Raw genomic sequence first — 26,883 nt, forward strand, 5'->3', positions numbered from 1 at the left:
GATGATGTAAAAAATAGAAAATAGTACATATTTTATTGCACATAGAATTATAACAGTACACAAGTTACAAAATGCATGTTTTAAGTGCGATAATAAATAATTTACTTAGATACCAGTATATTTTCTGAAAGGCATGTACAAAACAGTAAAAAGACTTCCACAGGGCCTGCATCAACTGCCATGATAACGTACTGAATGCGCCATGTAGAACATTTTAGATGTTATTATGCTTATTTTACATGTAGCATGTAGCTTTAAGGCACACAGCTATGTTAATTTTTAATTTGCTAAAAACATTTTACAAAATCATAAAAGAAAATCAGGTCACACAAACAATATCTCAAAAAAGGAGTACTGCCTCTCCTTGTAGCCTGAGGTAGGAGAAAGTAAATCTTAATTTTAAAAAATACTTTTCACCCCAAATTTTACTTTCCTCATTTACAGGTGAAAGTGCATAGGAGAATCTCCTCTGAAAGTTGAGAGGTACTTGGCTTCAGAACTTCAGAGAAAGAGAAATTTTCCTTTTTGAACAGGAATGGCTTTAGTGTACTTGGCTCAGGAGGTGTGCTTAGTCTTTCTCAGGGACAGAGGGGTCCAGTCTAATAGGACTATAAGAACGATCTTCTCTGGTGTTGCCAGCTCTCTGTGCAAGTTTAAAGAAACACAAATCAAACTACTAAACTACTGGTATGTTTCTTACCATACTATTATTCACCAGTGCAAATGCGCTAAACACACATAATGGGCAGGAAAAAAAAGCAAAACAGACTATTTCCTTTTTTTTGTTGCCTTTTTTGCTCTGATTTGCAGAACTGAAAGGGTATAACTGAGGCTGTAATCCATTGGTGGGGAACTCTGCTCCTGGAGGGTCTGCACAGTATTATAATTTTCCTGCTCAGACACACTGAGTAAACACTGCCAGCTTCAACTGATGTGTAAGAGCAGAGGAATCAGAAAGCTGTGCAATTAACAGATAAGTGTAATCAGGTGTGTTGGAGCATGTAAATTGCCAAACTGTGCTGGACTCCAGCCCTCCAGGAATGAAGTTGTGCACCCCTGCTTTAAAGTAATTAAGAGGAGCTCTCCAGTCCTCACTTACAGAGCTCTACTTAGCAGAGATTTCAGAGTCACTTAGATATGGGGACTCATGGCTGGATTTGCCCAGTAGCTGGTCCAGCTTGTCTACCCGTCTGCGTAGTCCCTGGATGCTGCCCTCTGTCTGCTGCCTGCGCAGACTCAGCACCTCCTGCTGAGAGAACATCGACCTGCGCAGCTGAGCCTGAGATGAAAGAGTGCAGAAACCACTTTATGCGACTGCTTTCAGAACAAGTTCTTACATAGTAAACACAGTGCTAATATATCCTGAAGCGAATGACTAAATGACACTTTCAGAAGATGAACTTGTAACCTTCAGATGATCTTCACGCTGCCTCAGTTGCTCTCTCTGTGCTTCTCCCCGCCACTGCTCGTCCTGCACACAAGAATGAGAGCAGACAAGAATGAAGATTTGCATTTGTATGCAAATGTCTGGACGACCCTGGTCATGTTTTGTTGATTAAGCGAAAATAAGTTAACACATCCTCTTCAGAGAACGCACTTCTGCATATTTTAAGGCACAAGTATTGTTTATTTGCTGAAGAAAAACATAAAACGTGGCCTGTGTAAAAGTTATGGCACATTTGGCTAAACTCAAATGAATAGAAATTATGCACTAAAATTAGCAAAAACATGCCATATTTAAATTTGTTCCCTGTAGAGGATGTGTTAATTTATTTTCACTTATAAAATAAACAAAACGTCATTTGACCAGGGATGTTAACTAATGACTGTATAAGTTTAAATTCTTCTACTTATTAACAACTAAAAATTTAGCAATCAAGTGCTGAACCTTGTAAAACTCAGCCCATACTTTGGTATTGTAGGTGGACTTCCTCACAGCTAATGGTGACAAGACATGGTTCTCCTTGTGGTCGTTTGCATCGTTGGATGCAGCAGATTGCAACGCCAACTCCTTCATACTGGTGTCCAACTCTGCTCTCACCTCTGACCTCAGAGAGCGGACTGTACCCCTGATCTCTCGCAGACGATTCTTCCCCTCTCCTTGGTGCCGTAGCTGAGAATGCATATAGAAGAAATACAGAACTATGCAAAATCTGGCCAAAATAGCACATTGTGATTATATTGCTACTTATTGAGACTGTCATGTTTTGCAATAAACTAAGCTGAATCTGAATATAACCAAATCCTTTAGTAAATTCAGTAAAAACTTAATACCTAACTCTAAATACTACTGGTTGAGCTTGTTCGCTTGTTAGCAATTTGCCAAGGTGGTTGTTAAACAAAGCCTCTTTCTTATGTACGTTAAGTTACTATGATTTCAAGCCCATTACTTTATATACACGAAAAGTGTGAGCAATTTGTGACTACAAACATGCATGCATTTGTGAGATTCTGCATTTTTTTCCTCCTCTAAGCCAGACAACTTTATAAAGTCCCTGGCAGCGCATATGTTTATTTTATAGTAGGGGAAACTCTGTTGATGTTTTGTGAACTGATTCAGATACTTGATGAATCTAAAAATCTATTAATTTCCCACCCTTAGTATGGACCAGCCTGTTATTTTGACCAAAATAAGGCAGATATCACTATTACAATTAGCAAATGATTTACTGTGCAACCCTACTGTCCATAGTCACTGGAAACTTTCAACTAGTTTCAGTTGTGTTGTGCAAACTGTACGCAAGTCACAGAAGAATACTGCTCTGAAGAAAGTGGTTAGGGTACCTTGTCTTTGAGGCAAAGAAGCTCCTGAGATGTTGAGTTGAGCTCCAGCTGCAGGCCTGTGGCTCTCTCGTGGTTCTCCTGAGCTGCCTGATCCACCACCACCAGCTCCCTGTGCAATCTCTCCCGCTCCTGCACACATACACGGTATTCAGTCCACCTACTACAAGGCATTGCAAAATTATAAAAATCAACAACTAACACTACATAAAGGCTATAGGAAGAGGTAGAAAGGTCAGTGTTTCTCACCTTCTCAGCCTGCTGCAGTTTCTCTTTTTCAGCTAGACTGAGGTTCTTCGCAGTTACAAGCCGTGCCTCCATGCTCCTCCTCTCTGCAGCCAGAGTGTCTTGAAGACGCTGAAGCTCAGAGCGGCAGGTCTCCAGATCCTCCCTGACCTCCCTCGCCTCCTTTGTTTTGGCCCTTAGCCTGACCTCTCTGTCAGCCAACTCCTCTTCTGTACACATACACACATATCCGTGAGACATCCTTGAATTATTAAGGGTCATTTGGCTGTGGAGGTATTAATAACCAGCACAATACCCTGTTATTAATCGTAAGACTTATGCAGTAACTACTAGATGTGTAACAATTTGCAAAATTATTTTTGCAATGATATTTTTTTCATTCTCTGTTTATTACAGCATTCACTATATAAATGTCTAATATTTCAAACTAAAGTTTTCCTTTACACTGTCCTGATCTAATACTCTACCACAAGATAATATGTTAGCCCCAGTCTAACAAATTAGCCATCAACTAATATGCTAGTCACAATACAACAATACAGTACACTGCAATACTACTGCAATGCAATATGTTATACCGTTACATCCCTTATGACTACTATCTCTAGTAACACCTAAACAATGATTCAATAACTACTATGAAAGTTTCATAATAGCGGCTAAATCATTTATAATAGTTTAATAACAAAAATAATTAAACTAATATGTAACTTCAACAGCTGTGAGAGTGAGAAATTGAGGTATGGGCCCATGTTTGCCCTTAGGGCTTGAGGGGTTATAACTAGCACTGAGACCATATCCTTCTTTACAAAAGCAAAATAAAATGAATGGTTGTCCTCTAAACTCACCAAGCTGTGCTGCCCTGTCCTGTAGCAAAGCACTGTGCTGCTGATCTGCTTGCAGAAAGCATCTCTTCTCCTCCAGTTCTTCCACAGCAGCTGAGACTTGCTCCATCTTCTCCACACGCTGGGTAAGTGCTCCCTCTAGTGCCTGCAGCTGAGACTGCAGCTTCTGCTGCTGCTGTCTCTGCAGCTCCTCCAGCTCTAAACTCTGCTGCTGTTGCGACTTCATGTGCTAGACAGAAAAAAGTCAGAGGGATACAGTGAATGCACTTTGATAGTACTGGGAGACTGGCTGTCATCCAGTGTTATTTCTCCTGACAAGCAAAAGTGGGTATAGTAGCCTTAAGTAAAATTGTTGTTACTTTGGTGAAATAACGACTTGATAAAAAAACTTTCTTAAGTACTGAGTAAGTGATGAACTGCAGTAAAATGTTTTTAGTACATCCAGTTTTAATCAGAAAAGGGATCCTTTAGATCTAAAATAAAATGCTTTAAAGTGGTATGACTGATCACGAAACAGTTCAGATGATGAAATGAACGTAACATAAAACAGGTAATTAGAATTTATAAGAGAAATTTTGGTGATGTATTTTACAGAAATTATGTGGGCTATTTGGATGACTACTTAGTTCAAGCGTTTGTTAACAATGTTTGTCCTGCCGTTCCAGTTCCAAACTAAAGAATCAAAAACTCCAAACATGTCTTGGCCGATCGACTGGGATCTGGGATAAGTGGAAAATTGTGTAAATTAGATTTTTTGTCAAAACATTCCTTTAAACTACAATGGACAGCCATTCGATGGCAGCACAAAAAGCCCCCTCACCTCTTCCTGTTGTTCAAGTTGGGCTTCCTTCTTGGCCAACGCCACCTCTAGATCCTTCAGCTGCTGCTCCAGTTTGTCCACTCTCTGCTGTCTCCTCTGGATCTTTTCAGTCTTGTTTTGCAGCTCAGCCTTCTGCTCTCGCTGCTGCTTTACCAGATCATCCCGCCCTCTCTGAACGTCTTCTACTTCCTGTATGCCAGAAATCAAAGCAAGATGAATTCAGTCAGGACTTGTTTAACCTAACAATGTAAGTTTTAATCAAACACATAGACTATAGTTCACCTTTCTTATCTCCTCTAGCTGAAGTTGTGAATGTGCAACCTGCTCCTTTAGCTTATTCAACTCTTCAGTCTTCTCTGCAGGAGACAACAGGCACAAATTACCCACACATCATATTTTAACACACTAGATCCAACAAAATTTAATATGATGCTGATCTGTACCTTCTAGTTGCCGCTGGGTCGTGTCAGTATCTCTGTTGACCTCTTCTTTGAGGCTGTTGGCATGTCTGTACTCCTGCTTCAGCTTGGCCAGCTCTGCCTGCAGCTTCAATAGCTCTGCCTCTGCTGCCTGCGCTCCCTCCTCTGCTGCCTCCAAACATCTGCCCAATCAGATAGCAATGCTTCAGTCCCTCATAGCAATGCTTTAGTTCATAAAGCGAATAATATTGTTTTGTTTAATTTCAACCTTAAAACTTTTCAATAGTGGTTATTATCAGGGAAAGGCAACAGCATTAGCAGTATCACTGAAAGTAAACCAGCAATCAGTCAGGACATTTGGATGACAGAGTTTGTACCTCTGAGCGTGCGTGCGGCGAGCCTCCAAGTTAGTGCACTGCTCTTGCAGCTTCCTCTGCCTCTCCTGCTGCTCCTGCAGCTCCTGCTGCACCACCTGCAGCTCCATACGCACCTGCAAGATATATACACCTAACTTAAAGGGCTCATATTTTACGTTTTCTTGTTTTTTTTGTTCATTTATGTGTAATTTTAGGTAACAAAAACTAACATCTCCAATCTCTCTTCATCCCTTAGAATTAAAAGCAATACTATGTAACTTTTGGAGATTTGGAGAACTCTTGTGGAATTGTGTATTTGCATGCAATGCATGGAAGAACATTTTGTAACAACAGCTGTGCTTTGGACCCCTTCCACAAGTGTATGAACCTGATGACTGCGTGTGTGCTGAAAGAGTTTTCTATCATGTCATATATCACATCACATCATCAGTATAATGGTGATTTTGCATTTGAGACCTAAACATTGAATATTCTTTTTGCGCATTTGCATGTGACATTAATATCTAAAGACAAGTGATACCTTTTACTTCATGTATGAAGAAGATCATATTTTAGCATGTTTTTTTTTCTCCTTGTTCTTCTATTAATTTCATTATCTTTTCAATCTTATGTCTTTCAGTTTTAACCTGGGCTTCCGACATTAAAGGTTAAAAAAAAAAAAATCTTGAGCTAAAAGTTGATAAAATGAACTAGGGAAACAAATGATTAAGCGATTAACCATCAGCCAATGAGTAAACAATTGTTCGACCAAGGCTATTGGTCATTTAATCGTGTCATTTCCAGTAAACAACTGTTCGTATTTAAATAGGTGGATTTATGTTGAGCTGAAGAACGTTTTTGAACTGTATGTATGAGAGCAAAATAGGCAATTAGTTCTGTCAGATAGGCCTACTAAAAAAATTAAGCATGTAGCTAAATAATAGTGCTGTTAGGGACCATTTTCAGACAATAGCAAACCTACAATTTACCATCTTGAAAGCAAACATCCACAAGCAATAAGACATAAAACTATTTTTACTCTATTGTCTGAGAGAGAAAATGTGAAGCACAGCAGTAAGAGGAAATCCCACATGTGCAAAATTATAGAAAAGGACATGGTGGGCATGGATGTGTTTTGAGAGCTACTGAGGTACGTGGAAAGAAGCTGCCCCAGTCATAGTATTTATGATCATTGTACCTTAGGTTAGTATCGAACGGTAAATTTATCTTTCAGTCGTCCATCATTATATATTCAAATTTTTCCATCAACTTTTCATTTGGTCACCCAATCATTCACATAGAGCCCAAAACCATACTTTTGGGCTCTTTCCACCATATACACACTTATGCCTGGCCTATCAACGTATCAGTGCTACATTCTACGGACCATACAAGAAACACTTTCTCTGTGCATCAATACTGAATTCAGTTGATGTGTACATTCAAAAGTATGCGAATAGCAAGTATTTTTCATAAGTTCAGAACTGGAAACGACTAAATTGGGGAGAAAATTGGGTAAAAACAAACAAAAAAAAAATTACTATGTATAAATGCTGATACAAATAGACCGCCCACCTCAAAGCACAGCCCAAAGCCATTTACAGTTCTCACCTGGAGCAGAGTTTCCTGGCTCTTCTCCAGTTGGTCCACTTTCTTGTTGTGCTGAACCTTCACTCCCTCTAGCTCAGCACTCTTCAGCTGGATCATCTCCAACACATGCTTCAGCTCTGCTCATAGAACAGGGGTACAAACTCATTATGCGTGGAAAAGGGACAGCTCTTTTTGCTCATGTGTTTCAGCAGTGCTTGACTTTACCTGCTTTATGTTTGTTAATGATTGAGCGCAGTTTCTGCATGGCCTCTTCTTCTTGCTGCTCCTCCTTTTTAAACTGAGCCAATCTGCTCTTCCTCTCTGTGAGCTGAGAGTCCAGCTCTCCCTTCTGCACAGCCAGAGCCTGCACATCAACACGCAGGTCCTACACACACATACACAAACTTTTTACCACATCAAAGTACTCCATCCTCACTACTAACATAAGAATAACTTCATTTTGCATTGTTTCCCACACAGTTAGTGAATAACAATCATCAGCTTTAGAATGGACATTAAGGGGTTGAGGTTGATCATTCATTATTTGATTCAGGTTTGTTGACAGGAGACAGAGAGAACCATTATCTGCACCAAAGCTACCTGGTATTAATTATTAGCATTGTTAATATTTGTTGAAGCTCAATAATCAGCGAGTCTGTGAAGGCAGACCTTAATACGTTTCTGTAGGCTGTGTGCTTCTTGCTCCCCCTCTCTCAGCACCTCTACCAGGCCCTTCCTGTGTTTCTCCACACTTTCCCTCATTACAGCCTCCTCCTCCTGCCACTGCTCCAGCTTCCTGCCCAGCAGAGATAGCTCCTCCTGCTGCAGCAGCATCTGCAAACAGACAGAAGTCAGAGAGTTAGGAAATAAGAGAAATGCAAATAATAACAGAAAGCAGTGATTTGTAAATCCACTTTGATCTGTATTCAAACCCCTTAAAATCCCAGGCTTATTACACACCAGGGCTTATTATTCAGTAACTACAAAAACTTAAATGCAAACTGGCTGAACTGTTCTTAGGTTATAGAAGTGTGTAATGTAACTTTAATCAGTCCAAAGAAAAGATGTTTAATGTTTTATTTATTAAACCTTACTTTTTGTAAACATAAGCCCATTCTGAAATTGATGCCTGCATCAACACGGACTCAATACTTTGACAAACCATTGTCAATAAACAGCATTCATACTGAATTGAATACATGTCAAACAGACGTTAAGTATGTTAAAACGTGCATTTAACAAACTGTATCTATACTGCAACTATACTGTATCTATACTACGTGTAGCAACATTTTTTGGAATTGAGGTTTGTGATTAACGTATGTAGTTATTACTGCTTTTTTACTGTTCAAAAAATAGCGAATAATGTCTGGGAAAATAATTCAGGTTATTTGATGGAGTGCAGTGTGGTGTCTGTGGTATCAGAGTCTTGTGAGCAATGAATTGTCTGTGGGTCAAGTGAATTTGAATTAAGGAAAATATATTTTGGATCAGATTGGATCAGGGGGATTCATATTAAAATGTAACTAATGAGAAACAATGTCTAGAACAGTTTAATTTTAATAATATTTTAATAATAAAGTTTGGGCTAGATTCTTTCTTTTTTAAATGAAGTCACTAGGTATACATTAATAAAATGTTTGTTGTTCAAAGTTGTTACTAAACTACAAATTTCCATTTCTTGCAGAACATTACACATTCTTTTCAATATACCAGATAACAATGGTTCAATATTGAGACAATCTGTAAATGTTACCTGGGTGTTGAGATGTTCCAGTTCATTTTTCCGCTGGGTTAAAAGGACCTCTGCATCTCTGCAGTTTTTCAGGAGTTTTGATTCTAAGATCTGTGTTTCTTTCAGCTCCTCCTGCGTTGTGTCTAATCTGCATCCCGGACAGACAATAGTTATGATAAGAAAGAAACAAATAAAACCTTCAGAGGAGTTGTCATTTTGTACAAGAAAGGGACCCTTACTTAATCCTTGTTCTCTCCAGATTTCTGTTAACTTCTTGAAACTCTGCATCTTGAGCTGCAATCACTTTTTCTATCTGTTGTAGTGTGTTTTCCTTGTCCTGCTTTTGTTTGTGCAGGTCCTTAATCTCTTCCTGGAGATCCCTGTGGCAAAGGGGTGAACATGAAATTTTAAAGCCAAGATATACTCTGCAAAGGTAGGACAGTCTATTGTTCAATCCTGATAAAACATTGATTGAGTGGTCATAGTGGTACCGGAGCTGCTGTTTGGTGTGTACTAGCTGTTTGGCGCTGTCTTGAGTCTGTAGTTCAATCTCCTCCAACTCATGTTCTGTTGCCTGTAACCGCTGTTTAGCTTCACCACAGCTTTGCAGAGTGTCTTTGGTCTACAAGCACACATATGCATACAAATCAACACATGCAACAGTAATTAGCAATATACAATTCTGTGCATAAGTCACAGACCAACTTTCGCTCATTTGATTCCCAGTCAAAAGGGCCATTAAGTTATTCATTTTTCAGTTTCAGAAAAAAGTAGGAAACTATATTTAACAGAAAAATACACAAAAGCCTCCAGCACAAAGTATAACATCAAATCAGTTTCCACTTTTTTTTTGTGCACCTTACTGACAATTTAAGTCCTTCAATCCTTCCAATCTTAAATCCAACAGGTTATAGTCCTCCCAACAAAAGCTCTTCCTAAACTGTCACTGACATTATGTTCCCCTTCAAAAAGACACTAACATTCACACAAGCAAATTCCCAAACACACCTTAGTTGCCTTGCAAATTTCTTTTTCATGTGTATCTAAAGTGACTAAAGGAGATATTTCTAAGGAGATAAGATATAAGATAATCCACCTACATAAGAAAGAGGAAAGGAAAATAAGTCAAATAAATGGTTTTTGAAAATTGCAGTTGAAAAAATTATTAAAAGATAAAATGAGGAAAATGGGACTCCTAATAACCATGCAAGACCTGGTAGACCACCAAAACTGAAACCATCAGATAAATAGTATTCAAAGCTTTCATCTTTCAGAGAAGAGAAAAATCAAGCTTCTCTCTTGCTTCAGATCTGAAAAAATCCACAGGTGTTTCTGTCCATCCTTCCACTGTGAGAAGACAACTTAATGCTGTGGGCATGAAAGGACGAGAGGAAATAGACAAAAAAAGGAGACTAGACTAGAAGCTTGACTAGAACTAGAATGCCAAAACTTGACCTCTGAGATGTGTAGATGTTTCGACTGATGAGTCTAAATTTGTAATCGGGATTTCTTAGATTGTGGGAAACAGAAAACGTAACCAACTTCTAAGACTGGAGTTTGGAGGTGGAAAATACCCCTGCAGATTTCTTTGAAAAACAGAAAGCAAGAAACTGAATGAATGAATGAAACTAAAAGAATAAAAGGGATAATAAAGGCAAAGAGTGGACATACTAAAAACTCTGAAAACTGAAAAGGTGATGTCATATTTAGTTGTTTAGGCTTCTGTGTAAAAAATGGAATGAAAAATGTTGTGGAAAAAATGAATAACTTGCACTTAAGGGCTGGAAATTAAACAAAAGAAAGGATGGTCTCTTACTTTTGCCAGTACTGTACATTAGTATTTTAAACTTGACATAATGAAAGTAGTCATAAAGACTCAATATGCCACCTTATACAATACATGGAAAATTAGTACAGTGAGGTTATGTTGGACCTTAGCTCTGGCATCTTTCAGGTCAGCCTCAGCCTCCAGCAGCAGGCGCTCTGCCTCTCGTAGCTCAGTTCTGCGTTTTACCAGAGTCTTCTCTAGGCACTCCACCTCCCCCATTACACACTGCTCCTCCTCTGCACGACTTACTGAACTCTCCAACAGCCTCCTATGGTCAGACACAGCTCAAATCCAATAAAGCTAATGCACACATATATGATGAATTTTTAATAAAGCAACAGGGTGTCATGGAGTGAGAGAGTTAGTCTTAAAAGTTATATAAAAATTCACTCAAATTGGTGTCAGGAATGCAGAACATCTTGGTTTAAAGATGTCACTAGGTCCTGGAAATCATCCACCCACTGAAATCAACCACAAGTAGGCTGAGCAGGTGTTTAACTGTTGTATGCTGAAAAGAGCTGTCAGTGTTGTGTAGGCTGAGAGCAGGTGGGTTCACTAACCTGTGGCGCTGCAGTCGGCTCACAGTGCGCCGCAGCTCTTTAAGCTCCAGCTGTAGATCTGATCTCTGCTCCTCTAACCTGAGCAGCTCTCGCTCACTGACAGCTGTGCCTGACCGCTGCTTTCTTAAAGAAAGCTCTGCCTCTCTCAGAGAGCGCTCCTAGACAAAAAAATCATCAACACATTATAATATGAACATGCAACATTTGATAACACAACTTCGTACAGCACAAAGTGGAACGTAGTGTAGCACAATATGGCAAAACCTGACATAACACGATAGATCTTGATTGATATATACATAACTAAAAGCCTCTAGATGATCCACATATGGCTCACCATATCCTCATGGCCAGGCACATTACAGTGTAGAGTCCCATTAGGAATCAGAGGGATTTGCAGTCCACTAGGAGGAGGGCCAAACACCAGCCTGGCCCCGTCAGGAGGAGGGCCGTAGAATACTGCACCAGGGAAGACAGACACGCCTGGTAGAGGGGGAGCGTAGATGACGGTGCCTGGAGGGAGGTGGGTGCCATCAGGGGGCACAGTGTAGATGACTGAGCCTGGCGGAGGAGTGAAATGAGTTCCTCTAACATTATCCTCTTCACTCTCACCATCACTGACTCCATAGGGAGGATCTACCGGAAAGGGGGACAGAGGTTTAGAACACAGGTAAGTTTATAATGTATATCTAAGCATGTATGAACAATGGTGAGCTTTACAACAGAAGTTGTAAATGTCTTTCAGCAACGTGCTGTTAGACTTGCAGTGAAAAACATGACAAATTAAGAACATGACTGAAGCTCATACGCCAACTTTGTTCTCTGTTTAAACCCAATGAGATAGTAACAAGCTAAATATATACAAAATCATCATTTTAATTTTCAAATAAAGACTTTATCCAAAAAACACTGTCCTGTGTTTTCTTGTCACTACTGAAACATAAGTTTTAGTCTACAGGCGGAGCCCTTTTTTTAGCCACACCCCTGCATTTTAGAGCAGGAAGTGAGACTGCATCCCTGTCTCTCATGGCCACATGATGAGCAGTGAGATTCCATTGTTTTAAAGTAAATGTGTCCCAAAGTATGAAAATCAGTATGTAACATAAAGAATTGTCAGTACCAAACCACATATTTTCTGCAATTAAATTAACTTTTTTTGTGTTTAAATAAAATGATTTTGATTTAATACGTATACTGTTTAAACTATGTAAACTGTTTAAAGCTGTGTTTGCTAATCATGTACCGGCTAGTGTTTTTGTATTATGCTCAAAATTAGCTTAAATAATCACTACTGCAACAGTCACTACTGAAAAATTTGACAAAGTTTCAGTAGCACTATTATAGTTTAGATAGTGACATAATGAAATGTGCAATCATTTATTTTAATATCATAAACATAAATAAGGTACAGAATCATTAATATTGAACTAATTAGGTAGAATGATCCAATTAGTGCAAAATGTATGTTGCTGCCATGTTGGACTTGCACTGTTTATCTCTATAGTGTATTTTATAGAGAGCAATTAGCCAAAGATTAAGATTCAGTCCATGACTGAAGTTTCAATGTTACATGTGTCACCTCTTCCTCCATGAGTGAGTGGGTCATGTGAACAAGGGGAGTAGACCCAGTATCCTGTGTTGGAAGGAGGTCTTGTCTCTTTGCGATGCCTGCCTCTGGAATGCCTGCCTCTATCTGGGGATGGTAGATGCTGAGAGCCCAATCCAGAATCGTAAGTGCCCTGAGAACCCAGACTGGGTGGCTAGAACAGCAATCATAGAAAGGTGTATCAGCTTAAAGCATCAGTTTTCAAAACAAGACAATGTTGGAACAGATATTCAGAAAAATGCATTAAGCATTTACATAAAAAAAATAAGTCTTGCATGAACATTCATACCACTCATGAACAAAGCTGTCCAGTACTGCTGATCTTAAAACTGTATATAATCGCTTACATTTTGGTTTGGTGGTACATAGTACCAGTAGCCTTTATCGCGTGGAGCATCCACAAAACTAGACAAGTAGTTGTTCTGCTGCAGCAGAGTATCTCTTAGTGCTTCTATCTCCTCAAGCAGCTCCTCCAAGTTTCCACTGTTATCTAGAAAGACAATAAATAGAAATAATAAAACAAACTATTCTTTTATGAGCAATAGGATATGGGATTTGTTACTTGAGACAGTTACCTTCGTTGGCTTGCGCCAACTGATCTCTGAGCCTTTTGGTCTGAGCCTGTTGTCTTTTCAAAGCTCGGTTCAGTCTGGCTAACTCTTTTTGGGGCATGCTGGAGTGTGGGACACCAGGGCTATCCATTTCCATTACATGAGCCTACAACACAAAATATAAATTAGGACATGGATTAAAATTCAAATGTTACTGAGAACTGTAGGGATTCAGAACCATGTAATTCAAGTAAGCTGTAAATGTTCTGGCTGTGCTTTGGTATGTACATTATGAGTGATTATGTTACCCTGTCTTGAAGCATTTTCTGCAGAACCTGGATTTCAGCCTCTGCCTTAGTTAGATCTTGCATGGCTTGAGCAGCTTGGATCTTTGATTCTTTAAGTTCCTCTGCATCCTATACACGCAAATAACATAATTGAAGTTCTCAGTGTGTCGGATACAAAACGACTGAAATCCTCAACATAAAAGCATTTGGTTTCAAACTGTTTGACTGTACCTCTGCTCTCTCCTGGCTGATTTTCTGCACAGTGCTGTGGAGTGAGCGGAGCTGATCCTTAGCAGCGTTTAGTTGCTGGGCAGCCATTTGATCTGCAGCAGTGAAGGATCTTCTGAGCTCCCGTAACTCCAGATCCAGAGATTGCAGATGCTCCTGGGTGTGAGTCTCCTCATCCTTCATCTACCCACACAAATACACATATCTTCAATAAATACACATTAGTTTCTGAGCATTTTTAGAAGGTTAAATCAATCACATATTAATACGTTTTTCCCCTCCTCAACAAATGAACTATTCAGTTTGTTCTTACACACCTGCTTGTCTTGCTCCTCCAGTTCAGTGATGAGGCGGTCTCTCTCACTCTCAGCCTCCTGCAGACGCTGCATCATCAGGTACTGTTGCTCTCGTGCCTCCTGCAGCTCCTCCTTCAGGCTGATTAGCTCAGCCTCCTCCCCACGCCTCTCTGCTGCCTGCTGGGGGAACAGAAAGTGGCTGTGGCATCATACTGGAATAGCTAGCCAATGGCAACTACATATGAAACATATGCCATATATGGAATGCTTGATGGATGGACCAGTGAACAGTAGATCCCTGCATGCAACAGCTGGATTCACTTCTAATTCAGTTTATAATGACTAGCTAAGAAGCTGAAGAACTGAATCAGGTATGTTAGATGGGGAGAACAATAAACTGTAGAACCGTCACTTCCCAGCACTGGTGGAGATATTAGGAAAACACATGAGTTCAAATTTATTAAAATACACTGAGAGAAACTGTAATTTTAGCAATCCCTATAAAACTATAGCACTCACTCTGTGACCTAAAATAATCATTTGAAAATAACAATTGATATTACCAATTTGCCAATTGTGCTTAGAGAAAGGCCAGATAAAAAAAAAAAATTCTACTCACCCTGGCCTGTTCAGCCTCTTCACGTGCATTCTGGTATTTCTGCTGGTAGTTCCTGAGCCTGTCTCTGAGGGAAGTCACTTCATGTGCTAGTCTGTCCTGACCTTGTTGGGCCTCTTCACGGTCTCTGAAAGCAGCTGAGATGGTGCGATGCAGCTCCTCCTGCAGTTTAGACAAGCTCTCACCCAGCAGATCTCCATCCTCACTCATCCTGCTGTGAGCAGAGCCATCAATTATGAGCCTATTCAGCTGACCATCCTATTCATTTGTATATCTTAATGCATTAGGGGCATAAAAAATTCAATCTCTAGGTGATGATTCATCTATATTCATTTTAGTACCAATTATAATTGTTTATAATGATGTTTTATAATAAATGTGCTTATTTCGTGTGTTATTTATTTCTTGGGTTATATATTGATATATATTTATAGAGGTAAAAAAGCTTTGTGTACTGTAATTTAACCACTGTGTAAATTGTGTAAATAGATCTTCAAGTGTATTTTTAAAGGTAATTCTGAATCATACCAAAATAATCAAATCAAATTATTGCGAAATCAGAGATTCATATCCCTGTAATGCTGTCTACTGTGTTCAGGCTTGTAATTCTGTCTACTACCAGGTTGTTATACCTTAGTTCTCCTGGTCCTTTGGTTATGCTTCTCCTTAGCTCACCCAAACGTTTGGCCACCTGTTTAGGGCACAACAGCTCCCTCCTGACCTTCTGCAAGTCATTCTGGAGGACACTGACCTTCTCCATTAGATCTCTTTTCTCCCTCTGCAGTAACACATAGACACATTAGGTGGAAAAGCAAACAGCCTACAGTCTATGAGTTACATTATTTCTGCTCAAGTGATCATGGCAACAGCAAACAGATAAGACTGCATTTGCCAATTGTTACACCTGTATATGGGAACACACCTGTACTGTGTTGAGCTGCTGCAGGAGCTCATTGTTCTCCAACTCTCTCTCTGCAGCCAGCTGCAGCTGGGCCAGAGCATTCTCTTTAGCCTGCCTTTCCTTCTGCAGCTCCGCCTGCAGCGCAGAATGCTCCAGCTACAAGTAATAACACAGCTTAGAAAGTGGCATGCAAAGTTAGATCTGAGGCTACAACCAGTAACAACAGTCACTGGAATATATGGTACACCATGAACTGTAAGTTAACCTTTATAAGTGTAGATTTGTAGAAGTAAAGCTATCAAATTATAGTATATAAAATTAATTATATAATTATGCAATTATTATTTAGTTAAGTATTCGATTAACAAGATTTTTTGCATAGAAATAACTCATCACGTTCAAGTCATAATGTGTATGTTTTATCTAGTGGTATCAGATAAAAGTTTACAAATCACACTTTCTACAGAATTTCTCTGCTTGTTTCAATACTTTCAAGTTAGACCAGTCTTTTGTAAATTGCATGCAAGAATGTGCCTTCTTAGGGTTAAAAGACAACTTTAAGTAATGCTGTTACTCGTTCAGAAAGAACTGCCCATTCAATTTTACAGCAGTGATGTATATTTGATTACATGCTAACCAGGCAATGCATAAATGGATATAAAAAACAGATACACCTCATAATATGGTTATGGTACGTATTGCACCTGACTGAGCCGATGCAGATGTCCCAACTCTTCTTTCAGCTGGCCAGCCTCAGTGTCTCTCTCCCTCAGCTGAGCCTCCAGTTCAGCTTCGTAGGCGCTGACCCGGCTTTGAGCCTGCCTCAGCACCACATTTTCCCTCTTCAGAGCCTCCAACTCCTCCTGGTGTTGCAACAATTCCTGCCCAAATCACACCAACTACCTTTAGTTGAACTTTATCATGTAATTTTAATGCAAACAAGTCTGTTTAAAACAATCAACATCACTCTTCTGCAAAAGTAAGAAAAAGCACAAGCACATGTTTCTGCTGCTACTTGTAATAAGTACTGACTTTTCCAACTATCAGAAAGGATGGATCTCATGAAAAGCCGGTGCTGGTTAATCTCTTTATTTGATTTACTAGGTCGGAAGAGTGCGTTTCAGTGCAAAGCAAATATATACGACAATGTTCCTCTGTCACCTCTTTTGTGCTTTCACTAATCTGCAGTGCTTCTCGCTGCAGTTGGCTGAGCTGTTGCTCTTTGTCTTGTAGGAGACGCTGCAGAGCGTCTCTCTCCCTCTGTAGGTGCAGGCAGTCAGACTGGGCCCGTCGAGCTTCGTTCTTCACCCCATACAGGTACTCCTGCAGTCCTGAGATTATGCCCTCTAGATCCTGCTTCAATGCCTCGTTAGCTGCTATCTGACCTGGAAGTGTAAAGAAAATAATCAAAAACAATTTAATCTGAAAAATGTCCATATGTTCTTTCCAGAATGTGATGCCCTTTTAACCCCTTAATTCCCAAGCTTACTATTTGGCTAATTCCATGAATTATATGGAAAACAACTGTAACCAACTGAGATATTTATAAGTTATAGTAGTAAAGGTCTGAAACTGCTGACAGGTTCTGGTCACCTAAGGGGTTGATCCATCACTCTGTCACTGTAAATTTCCCAGAGTTTTTTTTTTATTTTGCTAGAAATTAAATTATGATGATCAAAAATCAAAACATAGAAAGGATTTGTTTTGTTTAATTTGCGTTTCTCCAACCTCACCCTCTGTGAGCTGTTGTTCCAAATCTTTGATTTCTTGTGTCTCCTTGGTGATGCGTGTAAGCATGTCATCCAGCCGGCCCTCCAGCTCGCGATGCTTCCTGCTCATCATGGCCAGCAGCTGACTCTTACTGGCCACCTGAGCCTTCACATGAGTCTGTGAGAAAGCAGGAGGCACAGAGGTTTAACACACTGGGAATGGGTTTTATAATCTACGCTCATTATTTTATTCTTAGGAGCTGATTCTCTAAGATAACAGGTGATTAAAAAAATAAAGAAATAAATAAATCAGTGGACATTGGGTACATTACTAACTGTCAATGGACAGATTTTTTCAGAACAGCAAAAGGACAAAGGGCTAGGTACAAGAAAGCGCAATGTGCAGAACATGGTCAAACGGGTCATATTTTACTTTAACCCATTACATTAACCATATACATCCAAAAAAGAAAGATCTCCAATCACATATAGCCAAACATGTTTTGCACCGCCGTACATTGCACTGTTTATTCTGAGATTACACCACCTCATCAACTTCCCCATCCGTTACTTCCACCATCACGCTTCCACAGCATGAACAACATATCATTACTTTGATCCTATGCTGCATATTGTGCAAATGAAGGAACACTTTGTGTTATCTTTTCATGCTTCTTCCATGACGCTGTACTTGTGGTGCAGCCTATTTTAAAAGATAGATAACAAGAACTCTTATTTAGCCTATTGATAATAGCTAAAAAGAAACTTTTCATTCTTTTATAGGCAAAACTCATGTCAAAACTAAAATCTCAGATCTTCTCAAATCTTACATTCCCAGAATATAACCAGAGCACCAAACTTACCAAACAGAATGAAACAGAAAAAAAGTTACATGACGTGTGCAACTACTGCCAGTGTACGCCATATTATAAAATAATGCAACTTGATGCGAAAAACAAGCACAAGAACAGAAACATATTAAATACAGATGTGCATATCATGCGGAAAAAATGTCAGAAGCAAACCATGCGCCCCTCCCTTGCTCCAGTAGGGTACTTACTAAAACAGAGCCGTTGTTTGGTTCACATCACCACAAATCCCATTCTCCACTGTAACTGCCCCAGGAGAGCCTACGGGGTGGCTTTGTGCTGAGCTCTAGCATTTCCTGCCTCTGTTAGCTCCTCTTTTTCTCCCTGTAAACTTTTAGCTAGGAAGCATTCGTCTGACTTGCCCCCTCCTTTGGACTTCAGCCCCCCCTTCAATGCACACACACTGATCCTCTGTGCTTTCCTCCCTCTCCCTCTAGCGCCTGCTTTGAATCAACACAGGAAACTCTCTGTCCCACCAATCGTTGCCTGAGACTGGGCTATGACAATACCCTGCTAAGAGGGAGTGAGGAACTTTTTAGACTCCTCCCAAATTCCCCACAGAACAGTCTTCCCTTTTTCTTAAAGAGACATACACCTACATCATGTTGCTTACAACACTCCTATTAGGCGCCTCTAACTAACCATGTATTCCATAGGGATGCCTATCATGTTGTTTTCCATGCACAAGTTTTGTTTTCAGTATGAAACCAGGGCAACATTACGGGCAGCTGCTTTGTCAAGCTTGCAAGTACATCTGTTTTAAGACTTAAATGATCCTTTTTTCAAGCTCACTATGTTTTGGAAACAAGAAACACCTACTGCAGGAAATTTCTTATTGCATTGCAACTGTTCAGCAATAAACAAATACACTTCTAACTGAAACCAGGTTTCAATATTTGTTTTAGGCTGTTTGATCTGGGAGAGCAAGTCTGTCAGAGAAAAGATGAGGAAAAGCAAACAAAATGACATGGTATATATGAACATAACATCTTTGCAGTTTAAACAGGCATCTTTGCCCCTTTACCTTTAATCTTATATTGTACGCATTGCTGCTTAAAAGAGAAAAAATGTCCTTACAGCTGCCCTATATAAGTTGTTTTGTTGAAACTGAAAAAAGTATCGAGTGAGGTATCAGAGGTGTCGGTTCTGATTTTGTGGTAGTCTGTTGGACCACGTCATACATCATTAAGTCACACGGACAGGCTTAAAATGAATGTCAGACTCGAGATTTAGGTCTCAAACACAAAATCAACATTATATTAAATATGTGCATACATTAAATTAGGATATATATTATGAAGACAATAGCAGATAATTCACTTACATTCTTCACCAAGTTTTGACTGAATTCTCTATGTGTATTTATGGGGATTTGGAGCCCTCTGAACTGGAAATTTGTAATTGCATGCAACATGCTGAACAACATTTTGCGGTACAGTACTCAAACAGTACTCAAATCCAGACTCTTTGTGTGTGCTGTTAATACACAAAGATGTATGATATGGTCTGAAAAACTCTTGCAAAATCCATCCCAACACCTCTGATTTTTTAATTATTATTTCAGGCTCTACAGGGCAATGTAACAAGCAGCTGGTGTCTTCAAATGGGACCAAAAATATAAAAAAACAAAAATATGAAATTGAGTGATGAGATTTTGATATGTCAGCAAAGATATATTGCTTAATAAGACATAAAAGTTAATGGGTAGCAACAGGTATAACTTGCTGGCATGGTGGCAGCAGTGTTACTAACATGTCTGGGGTCTTCTGGCTCCAGCGACTGCAGTAAGCTCTGGAGCTGCTCCAGCTCCCCCTGAGTCTGGCCATACTCAGCTCTGTGCCTTTCCAGCTGTTTCTCTAGGGCCTCCGCCTCTTTCCGCAGCTCCCCCAGCCCCTGTATCTTCCCACGCAGCTGCTGCCTCAGATGTTCCTTCTCTGCCTCAGAAATCTGTAAGATTCCACAAGTAGTGGAACTACAATGTCTGCCACTATTACCAAAAACACAAGCTACATTCAAAATCATTACATTTTAATTTAAATGGATCTGTGGGAAAGTTTCTACAAACTTACCTTAAGCCTTGGACTAAAAAGAAATCTGAATTTTCTAGTTAACCTCTTAAAGTCTATGAACTGATCATTGATCCCAAGCTTTATTAGTCACTCTTTTGTCTACATTCATTAGACAACAGCAATCTTACTCTTTTCTGGGATGCTGCCTCTTCTAGCTGGCGTAGCTCCTCGCTGGCTCTCAGGATCTGTTGCTCTTTGTTCTCTATCTCCTTATGCAGCTGCTGCAACCTCTCTTCTGCTACAAATGCAGCATGTATTACTGATTAAAAAACATGCTGGGTCAATTTTATTGGTCCAATGTACAAACTATTAACATGGACATAAAAGTAATACAATTCAGTTCTATACCGATAACAAAAAAAATTCAAAACTAGCAAGTGTTTTCAGTGTGGGTACACCCAGATTGTTAAGTGTGATGTACAAATGGAAAAGCATGTACTTTATACTGTCAGTTACTCTTAGTGCTAGACGTTACTGATGAAATCCAATATCATGACATTTTTCAAATATATGATGGTATGAAAGAATTGATAATATTTCTGTTCACATTAATAGTTCACAAATTCATGCAGAGTGCTGGTACCTTATGCTAAAAGAATGTCTTACAAACCTGACATAGTGTGTTTTGATTAGACTGTTTTGTTCCATTTTCTTCTCTTAAAATCAGACCAACCCTTACATAGTATATGTCTATTTTAGGGACATCAGAGACAGTAACTATAATGGCTTCATTGCCAGTTATCTACTAATATTGCAAAAATATTGATATATCAGTTACTTTCTTAAGCACTTATGTAAAAGCAATGCAAACAAATTTGCACTATGTAAGATGTTTTATCACTAAAACAGGAAAAAATAGTCTTACTGAGTCAAGAGAAAAAAGTACACATGAAAATATGGTGTGCGTGCACTGCTTTGAGTCACCCTGTAAAACCTAAAATAATAATAACAACTGAAAAATGTGTCAGGGTGGATTTTGTGGGAGTTTTCATTAATATCACATTAATACATTAATGTCACATGCAGATTCCAAAAGCAGGTCCGGCTCAATGTTCAGGTCTTGAATGCAAAATCAACATTATACTGATGAGGATATGATGCCAGAGTAGATAACTCACTTACATCCTCGGAAGACACGTCCTAAACTTAAGTTTCGAGTTCAACATGCTTGCAATTATCAGAAGCACAACTGACGTTAAAAAAAAGGTTCTTCTGCACGTTGAATGCAATTACACATTTCCACCAAAGAGGTCTCCAAATTGCCAAATATTACATAGTGTACCTTAAAGGTCAAGTAACATTAAGTGGACACAACACGTACTTGAACTGAGTTTCAGTACCTCTCTCTATGGCATGCCTGGGCGCATCCTCCCCTGGGCTTTCTGTCAGTGCCAAACCCCCTGGGGTTAAATGTCTGTCCCCCGTATCTATGCTGTCTGGTGTGAGCATGCTCCTTTTATGACGAGCCTTTCCAATGTAAGGACTCTCATTTGGCAGAATGTCCTCCTCTAGTTCCTAAACAACATAAAAAAGAGTAAACCAGACACTTTTTCAATGCCCAGCTGCTACAGCATGCAGACAGAAAATTAAACATATGGTATTATGGAACTCTTTACCAATCTATAATATACTCAGCTAATTTCTAAACAAATACATGTACTAATAGCACTAGCTTCAAACCATTGAAGAAGATTTTGATGAAGCTTACCTGACTTGGATAAAATGGAATTGGCTCAAACTTAGCATCAATCTTATGAAAGGCCAACTCTTGCTCCAGCTCATACTGCTTCTGGCAGGCCCGGGTCAGCTCTGAGGTCTTTTGCTTCAGCTGGAAAATGAACCAAGCACGGTTTAGAGTCGATATTTCGAGTTACAAGCCTCAACACATGCACTGCACTGCAAACAAATTCCATGAAATCTTATTCAGTATTAGTTGTAAGCAAAAGTACACATTAATAGTAAGAGTTACATTGATGTATGTGGTCTATGCAATAACATTTTCCACATGTTGACTTAAGCATGCAGGAACTATGGGAGCATGCTTATGAATATGGCAGTGCCATACCATCAATATCACCCTTTAAGTAAGCACCTGGAAGCACAGGAGAAAGTCATGTATGTGTCACTTCACAAGGACATTGAGCATTGGTCCATATGATGCAATAGTAACTGGCTGGGCACAACTGAATACCTTGCAGAAAGAATCCAGCAGTAGAGCAGGTAATGGAGGCTGAGAATAATGCAGCATGGAAGAGCAGAGTCAGAAAAGAGGTCATGCACACAGAAGAGGCATGTAAACTGTTTATACAACAGCATGTATAGACTCTATATAACATATACAGACAGGGAAATTCAGAAATGTAGACAGGTCAAGATTCTGGAGAACACCAATAATGGTCCACAGCACTGCTTGCATGGAGAGCTAATGGAGTTAATATATGAATGAAGAATCATAGCAAGACTGCTTGATGAATGTCAATACAACAAAAAACGTATTTTCTATCCACTACTTAGCACTACCTTTAAAATAGCTGACAGAACTGAGGGGGGAGCAGAAAGAATGGAAGAAGAAAGTGGCTAAGGTCCAAAGAAGAGAAAGGAAAAAGAGAAGGAAGCAAGCAAGCAGAGGTTAGAGTTAAGTTAAAAGAATATTCTGGCATTTTTCAATTTAAGCTCCATCTGCTGGATCTATATTGTTCGGTCAATATATGAAAAATAACAACTGAAACAGAAGTAACTGGGCAGCTTTTTCAGCACTTCTAGTATGTTTTGAATTCTATTTGCTAAGTCTAAGTCTAAGTATAGGGAAACATACTGAGATTGGTCTCAATTACCATAGACACTATCAAACACGTGGTAGACAGAGGTGTAGTTGAAAAAAACACCCTATTACTCCTTTAAGCACTGAGACATTGAGCAGCTCTCCTAAACTTATAATTTTTTAAACAGTCTGAAAAATTCTGGAGCTTATCCACTGTATCACAGTAACCTAGAAATGAGAAAAAGCATAAGCATTTTTTATATCACAGTATATTAGCCACTAATATTACTATCAGCATGTTGGGGGGAGCAAGCAAACTCTATTTCCCACCAGTTCAGACTTGGTATTTAGCTCCCTTTCGAGTTCTTCCTGATGTTGCTGTTGCTCCTCACTCTGCACCCACAGCCTTTGCTGGAGCTTTTCCTGCTGCTCCAGTTCCTCCAGAGCTGCAGCCTTGTCCTTCTGAAGCTGCTCTATCTCTGCCCCTCTCTCCTCGAGCTCTTGCTCCAGACGCTCTACCTCCTCTGCAAACCAGAAAGCAGAGGCTCAAGTCAGTGAAACACCAATTTACTTTGGGAGCTAATGTGCAAAGCAATAGGATAGGTAGCTGTACCAGTGTGAAAGCGCAGATGGGCTTGCTCTCTCTCATGCTCGCTGATTCTCTCTCCATCCAGCACCTCTAGTGACCTCAGATGGAAAATTAAGAAGAGGCGGTAGTGGGCTAGGTCAGATACAGGACTGTCTGCTAACATCAGCTTGGTAAGGTTTTTCAGATGCTTCAGTCTGGACAGCTCATGCAGCTAGATAAAAAAGTGATAGTGAGAAGTGACATATAATCATATAACTACCATTAAATTCCAATTTTAACAACACAATCCAGCCTTTGTTCAACACAAGACAATGTATGTTTTAAGTTATGTCATGGCATTCACAAATAAACAAGCACAAATTATGATGTCAAAGCTGAACCAACCGAAAATATCTTGTTGTTTTGTAGGTTCAGCGTCTGAAGGGATCTGAGCTTTTTTGCTAACCAGAGAGGCACTTGTTCAATACTGTTGTTGGCCAGATTCAGAATCTGAAGGCATGCCATATGCTCGAGGCCTTCAATTTTCCTGTAGGATAGAAAATAACCTTATAAATACACTTTCAGTAATATACTAATCACATTTTTTTCTGAAAAGGTTCAAAAAAGGATAATGTTGTAACCACTTACTTTATCCTATTATTGGAAAGATGCAGCTCTCGCAATTTATGAAGCCTCTCCAGCTTCTCAATTTTTTCAATGCAGTTGTAACTGAGGTTGAGAACCTGAAGACGGTCACATTTTTCCAAGTTTTCAATGTACTAGGACACGTAAAAAGCACAACAAATCAATAAAAAATCATCTCATTACTGAACAAACTGTCTGATGAACATATGTATATATGTAGTCAAAAAAATCTTACCCTGAAGTATTTATCTCCATGAATACTGGACAGGTTCAAGGACTGCACAAGGGCTAAATTATCTTGTTTAGTCAACTTCTTAATCAGATCTTCTGTAATGTATCTTATTCCCATGCATTTCCTTTCATCTACAAACCAAAAGTGTGTATATGTGACACCAGCACTGCCATTATTCTATAGTCCTATGATTCTGTAGAGATACTACACTCTTAAAAAATAATAATAATTCTATGTAGGTTCTAAGAACCCTTTGCAAGATTAAAGTTTTTTGCACTGTGAAAGCTTCTTCAGATTGATGGAGAATGTGTTGTGGATGGTTCTGTACAGCACCAGAAAGGGTTCTTCAGTTATGAAGATGTCAAGCTTGTAATAATAGAAGAACCCTTTTTGGTGCTTTATAGAGCCCTTTTCTAAAATGTTCTTCATTAATTTGAAGAACCTTTTCACGATGCAAAGAACCCTTTAACCATGCAAAAGGTTCTTTGAGTGTTCATGGTTCTATCTAGAACCATTTTCTTTACTAAAGAACCCTTGATAAACCATATTTTGTACGTTTATAAGGTGTTCACTTGATGCTAAAATTACAGGTTATGGGAAATTTCACTAAAAATTTCTCAATCTGGAACCTTCTGAAAATTTCCAGAAAGGTTCAAAGAAACAGACAGACGGCCAAACCAAGATTAAAAAAAAAATGTAATGTCCTGATTACCATCATCACTGAGTGCATCCTTAGCTGCATCTTCACTCTCTCCAGTCAAATCCAAATGGCTAGCCGACTTCAGGTAGGATGAGGTCAAACACCTGCTGCGGTCATCGAACGGTGGGGAACCTGTCCTTAACACTCTCCGGGAGGCTCTCTGTCTCTGCATGGACGGGTTCCTATGGGACTCGCTTATTCGTTTCATATTAACCGACTGAAAGAGAGAATAACTGCTGTGATAGGTTTAACTTATAGCTTGTCAAAAATAGCTTTCGTTGCAGTTACAATACAAACCTAAACACAAAACCAACAAAGCTAACTTAAGGTTACGTTGCTGCGACTAACTAGCGAGCTAGCTAGCTAGTTTAGCTAGCGCGGATGTTTCAAGCAGTTACGAGACTTTTGGTTTAAATATTACGTCATGTTGTTTTAGTTCAATAGGCTCCAGCACCCCCGCGACCCAGGAGGAAAAGCGGCTCAGATAACGTGTTTGTGTGAGAGTTATAATTAATAACAGCCCTTTAGTCCCAGTTAGCTAAAGTAAGCTGAGTAAATGGCCCATTCGTCTGCTAGGTTAGCTGGCTAGCTAGCTAAACAACCTGGCTGCTTACTCTATTAATGCCAGTGACTGTAAAGTTAATAACATAATTTAAACAGTATTTTAGCTAGTTAGCTACTTACCATTCCTCAGCGTTGTGTTCTGCTTGCGAATTAGCAGGCTAACGTTAGCTTGTGGGTAAAGCTGGATTGCTAACTTAATTGTGCCGTCTCCATGGTGACTGAAATACACAAAGGGATGTACATTAGCTGCCGTTAGCTAAAAGCTAGCTGTCCAGGTAAACATAGAGAGATATTTTCGCATTGCATCTTTGGGAAGTGAGAGAAATACAATAAACAGACACCGTTTTATTAGTAAAGGCTTAATTAAACTTGCAGGATTTCGTAAGCATGTTATGCGACGACACGTTCACTAAAAACAACTGTAAATCAAATAGTTCGCGGTCGTGTTTTTGTCACGTGACCTTGTGTATGGCGAGCCAAGAGGTTCATAATTACCCATTTTACTCTGTAAGGTTAATGTTCTGCTGGACATTATCCAGGGCAAATAAATGCAATATACAGTGTAAAATGAGTTGGAATGAAATGCATATTTATGGTATTAATTTACTTTTCAACAAGCCAGTGAATGTTTTTGCAACTTTGAGTGTTCAGTTTGTGTCCTTGTATCACATAAAGAACATGCCATGCCAAAGCATGCCCATTGCATTGCGGTTAGAGTCTGCTTGGTATGTATTTTTTTCCATAACCATATAGAGCAGTGAGTGAAAAATGTAAGTCTCACATAATTCCATTATAGTTTACTGATTTTATAATTATGTTGCCCACCCCCTATAAAAATATGATGTGTTATATATTGTAGGACATGTGGCCACCAATACTGCTTCCCTGCATAATGATGGTCTCCATTTCAAGTATTTAAAGTGGAAAACTGTAAAATTTCTTTCAGTTGTGGTCTTCTTTGAACTAAATAGGGCAGTTCTGAATTAGCAAATATGATCAAATATAAAATGTTATTTATTTTTTCCTTTCCATGCTAAAACATGCTAGAGCAATGCCTTGAATGTGCAGTAACATATTTCCTTTGTAAAGACAGTCTATAAA

The 26,883-nt window shown here is 39.3% G+C and overlaps 1 protein-coding gene across 1 annotated transcript; it reads right to left on the reverse strand.

Moving 5' to 3' along the window:
* Positions 1-447: 447 nt before the first annotated feature.
* On the reverse strand, positions 448-26,858 carry cntrl (centriolin). Its single transcript, XM_036598043.1, is given in 44 exon segments — positions 448-643; positions 1,082-1,279; positions 1,409-1,471; positions 1,910-2,113; positions 2,785-2,913; positions 3,031-3,236; positions 3,876-4,101; positions 4,693-4,881; positions 4,975-5,048; positions 5,136-5,293; positions 5,489-5,601; positions 7,079-7,194; positions 7,283-7,442; positions 7,727-7,891; positions 8,814-8,940; positions 9,032-9,172; positions 9,284-9,414; positions 10,726-10,888; positions 11,181-11,338; positions 11,518-11,816; positions 12,760-12,940; positions 13,134-13,276; positions 13,362-13,503; positions 13,646-13,753; positions 13,856-14,035; positions 14,170-14,325; positions 14,768-14,975; positions 15,397-15,542; positions 15,687-15,821; positions 16,370-16,546; positions 16,827-17,050; positions 17,399-17,552; positions 19,996-20,190; positions 20,441-20,550; positions 21,653-21,827; positions 22,021-22,140; positions 22,378-22,404; positions 23,404-23,597; positions 23,687-23,873; positions 24,047-24,188; positions 24,290-24,420; positions 24,522-24,649; positions 25,231-25,435; positions 25,903-26,858. Coding segments are annotated over 44 exon segments (6,666 nt in total). The 5' UTR covers positions 25,906-26,858; the 3' UTR covers positions 448-568.
* Between the last annotated feature and the right edge of the window lie 25 nt (positions 26,859-26,883).

This window comes from Colossoma macropomum, unplaced genomic scaffold (genome assembly GCF_904425465.1).
Source record: "Colossoma macropomum unplaced genomic scaffold, Colossoma_macropomum, whole genome shotgun sequence".
Taxonomy (NCBI): domain Eukaryota; kingdom Metazoa; phylum Chordata; class Actinopteri; order Characiformes; family Serrasalmidae; genus Colossoma; species Colossoma macropomum.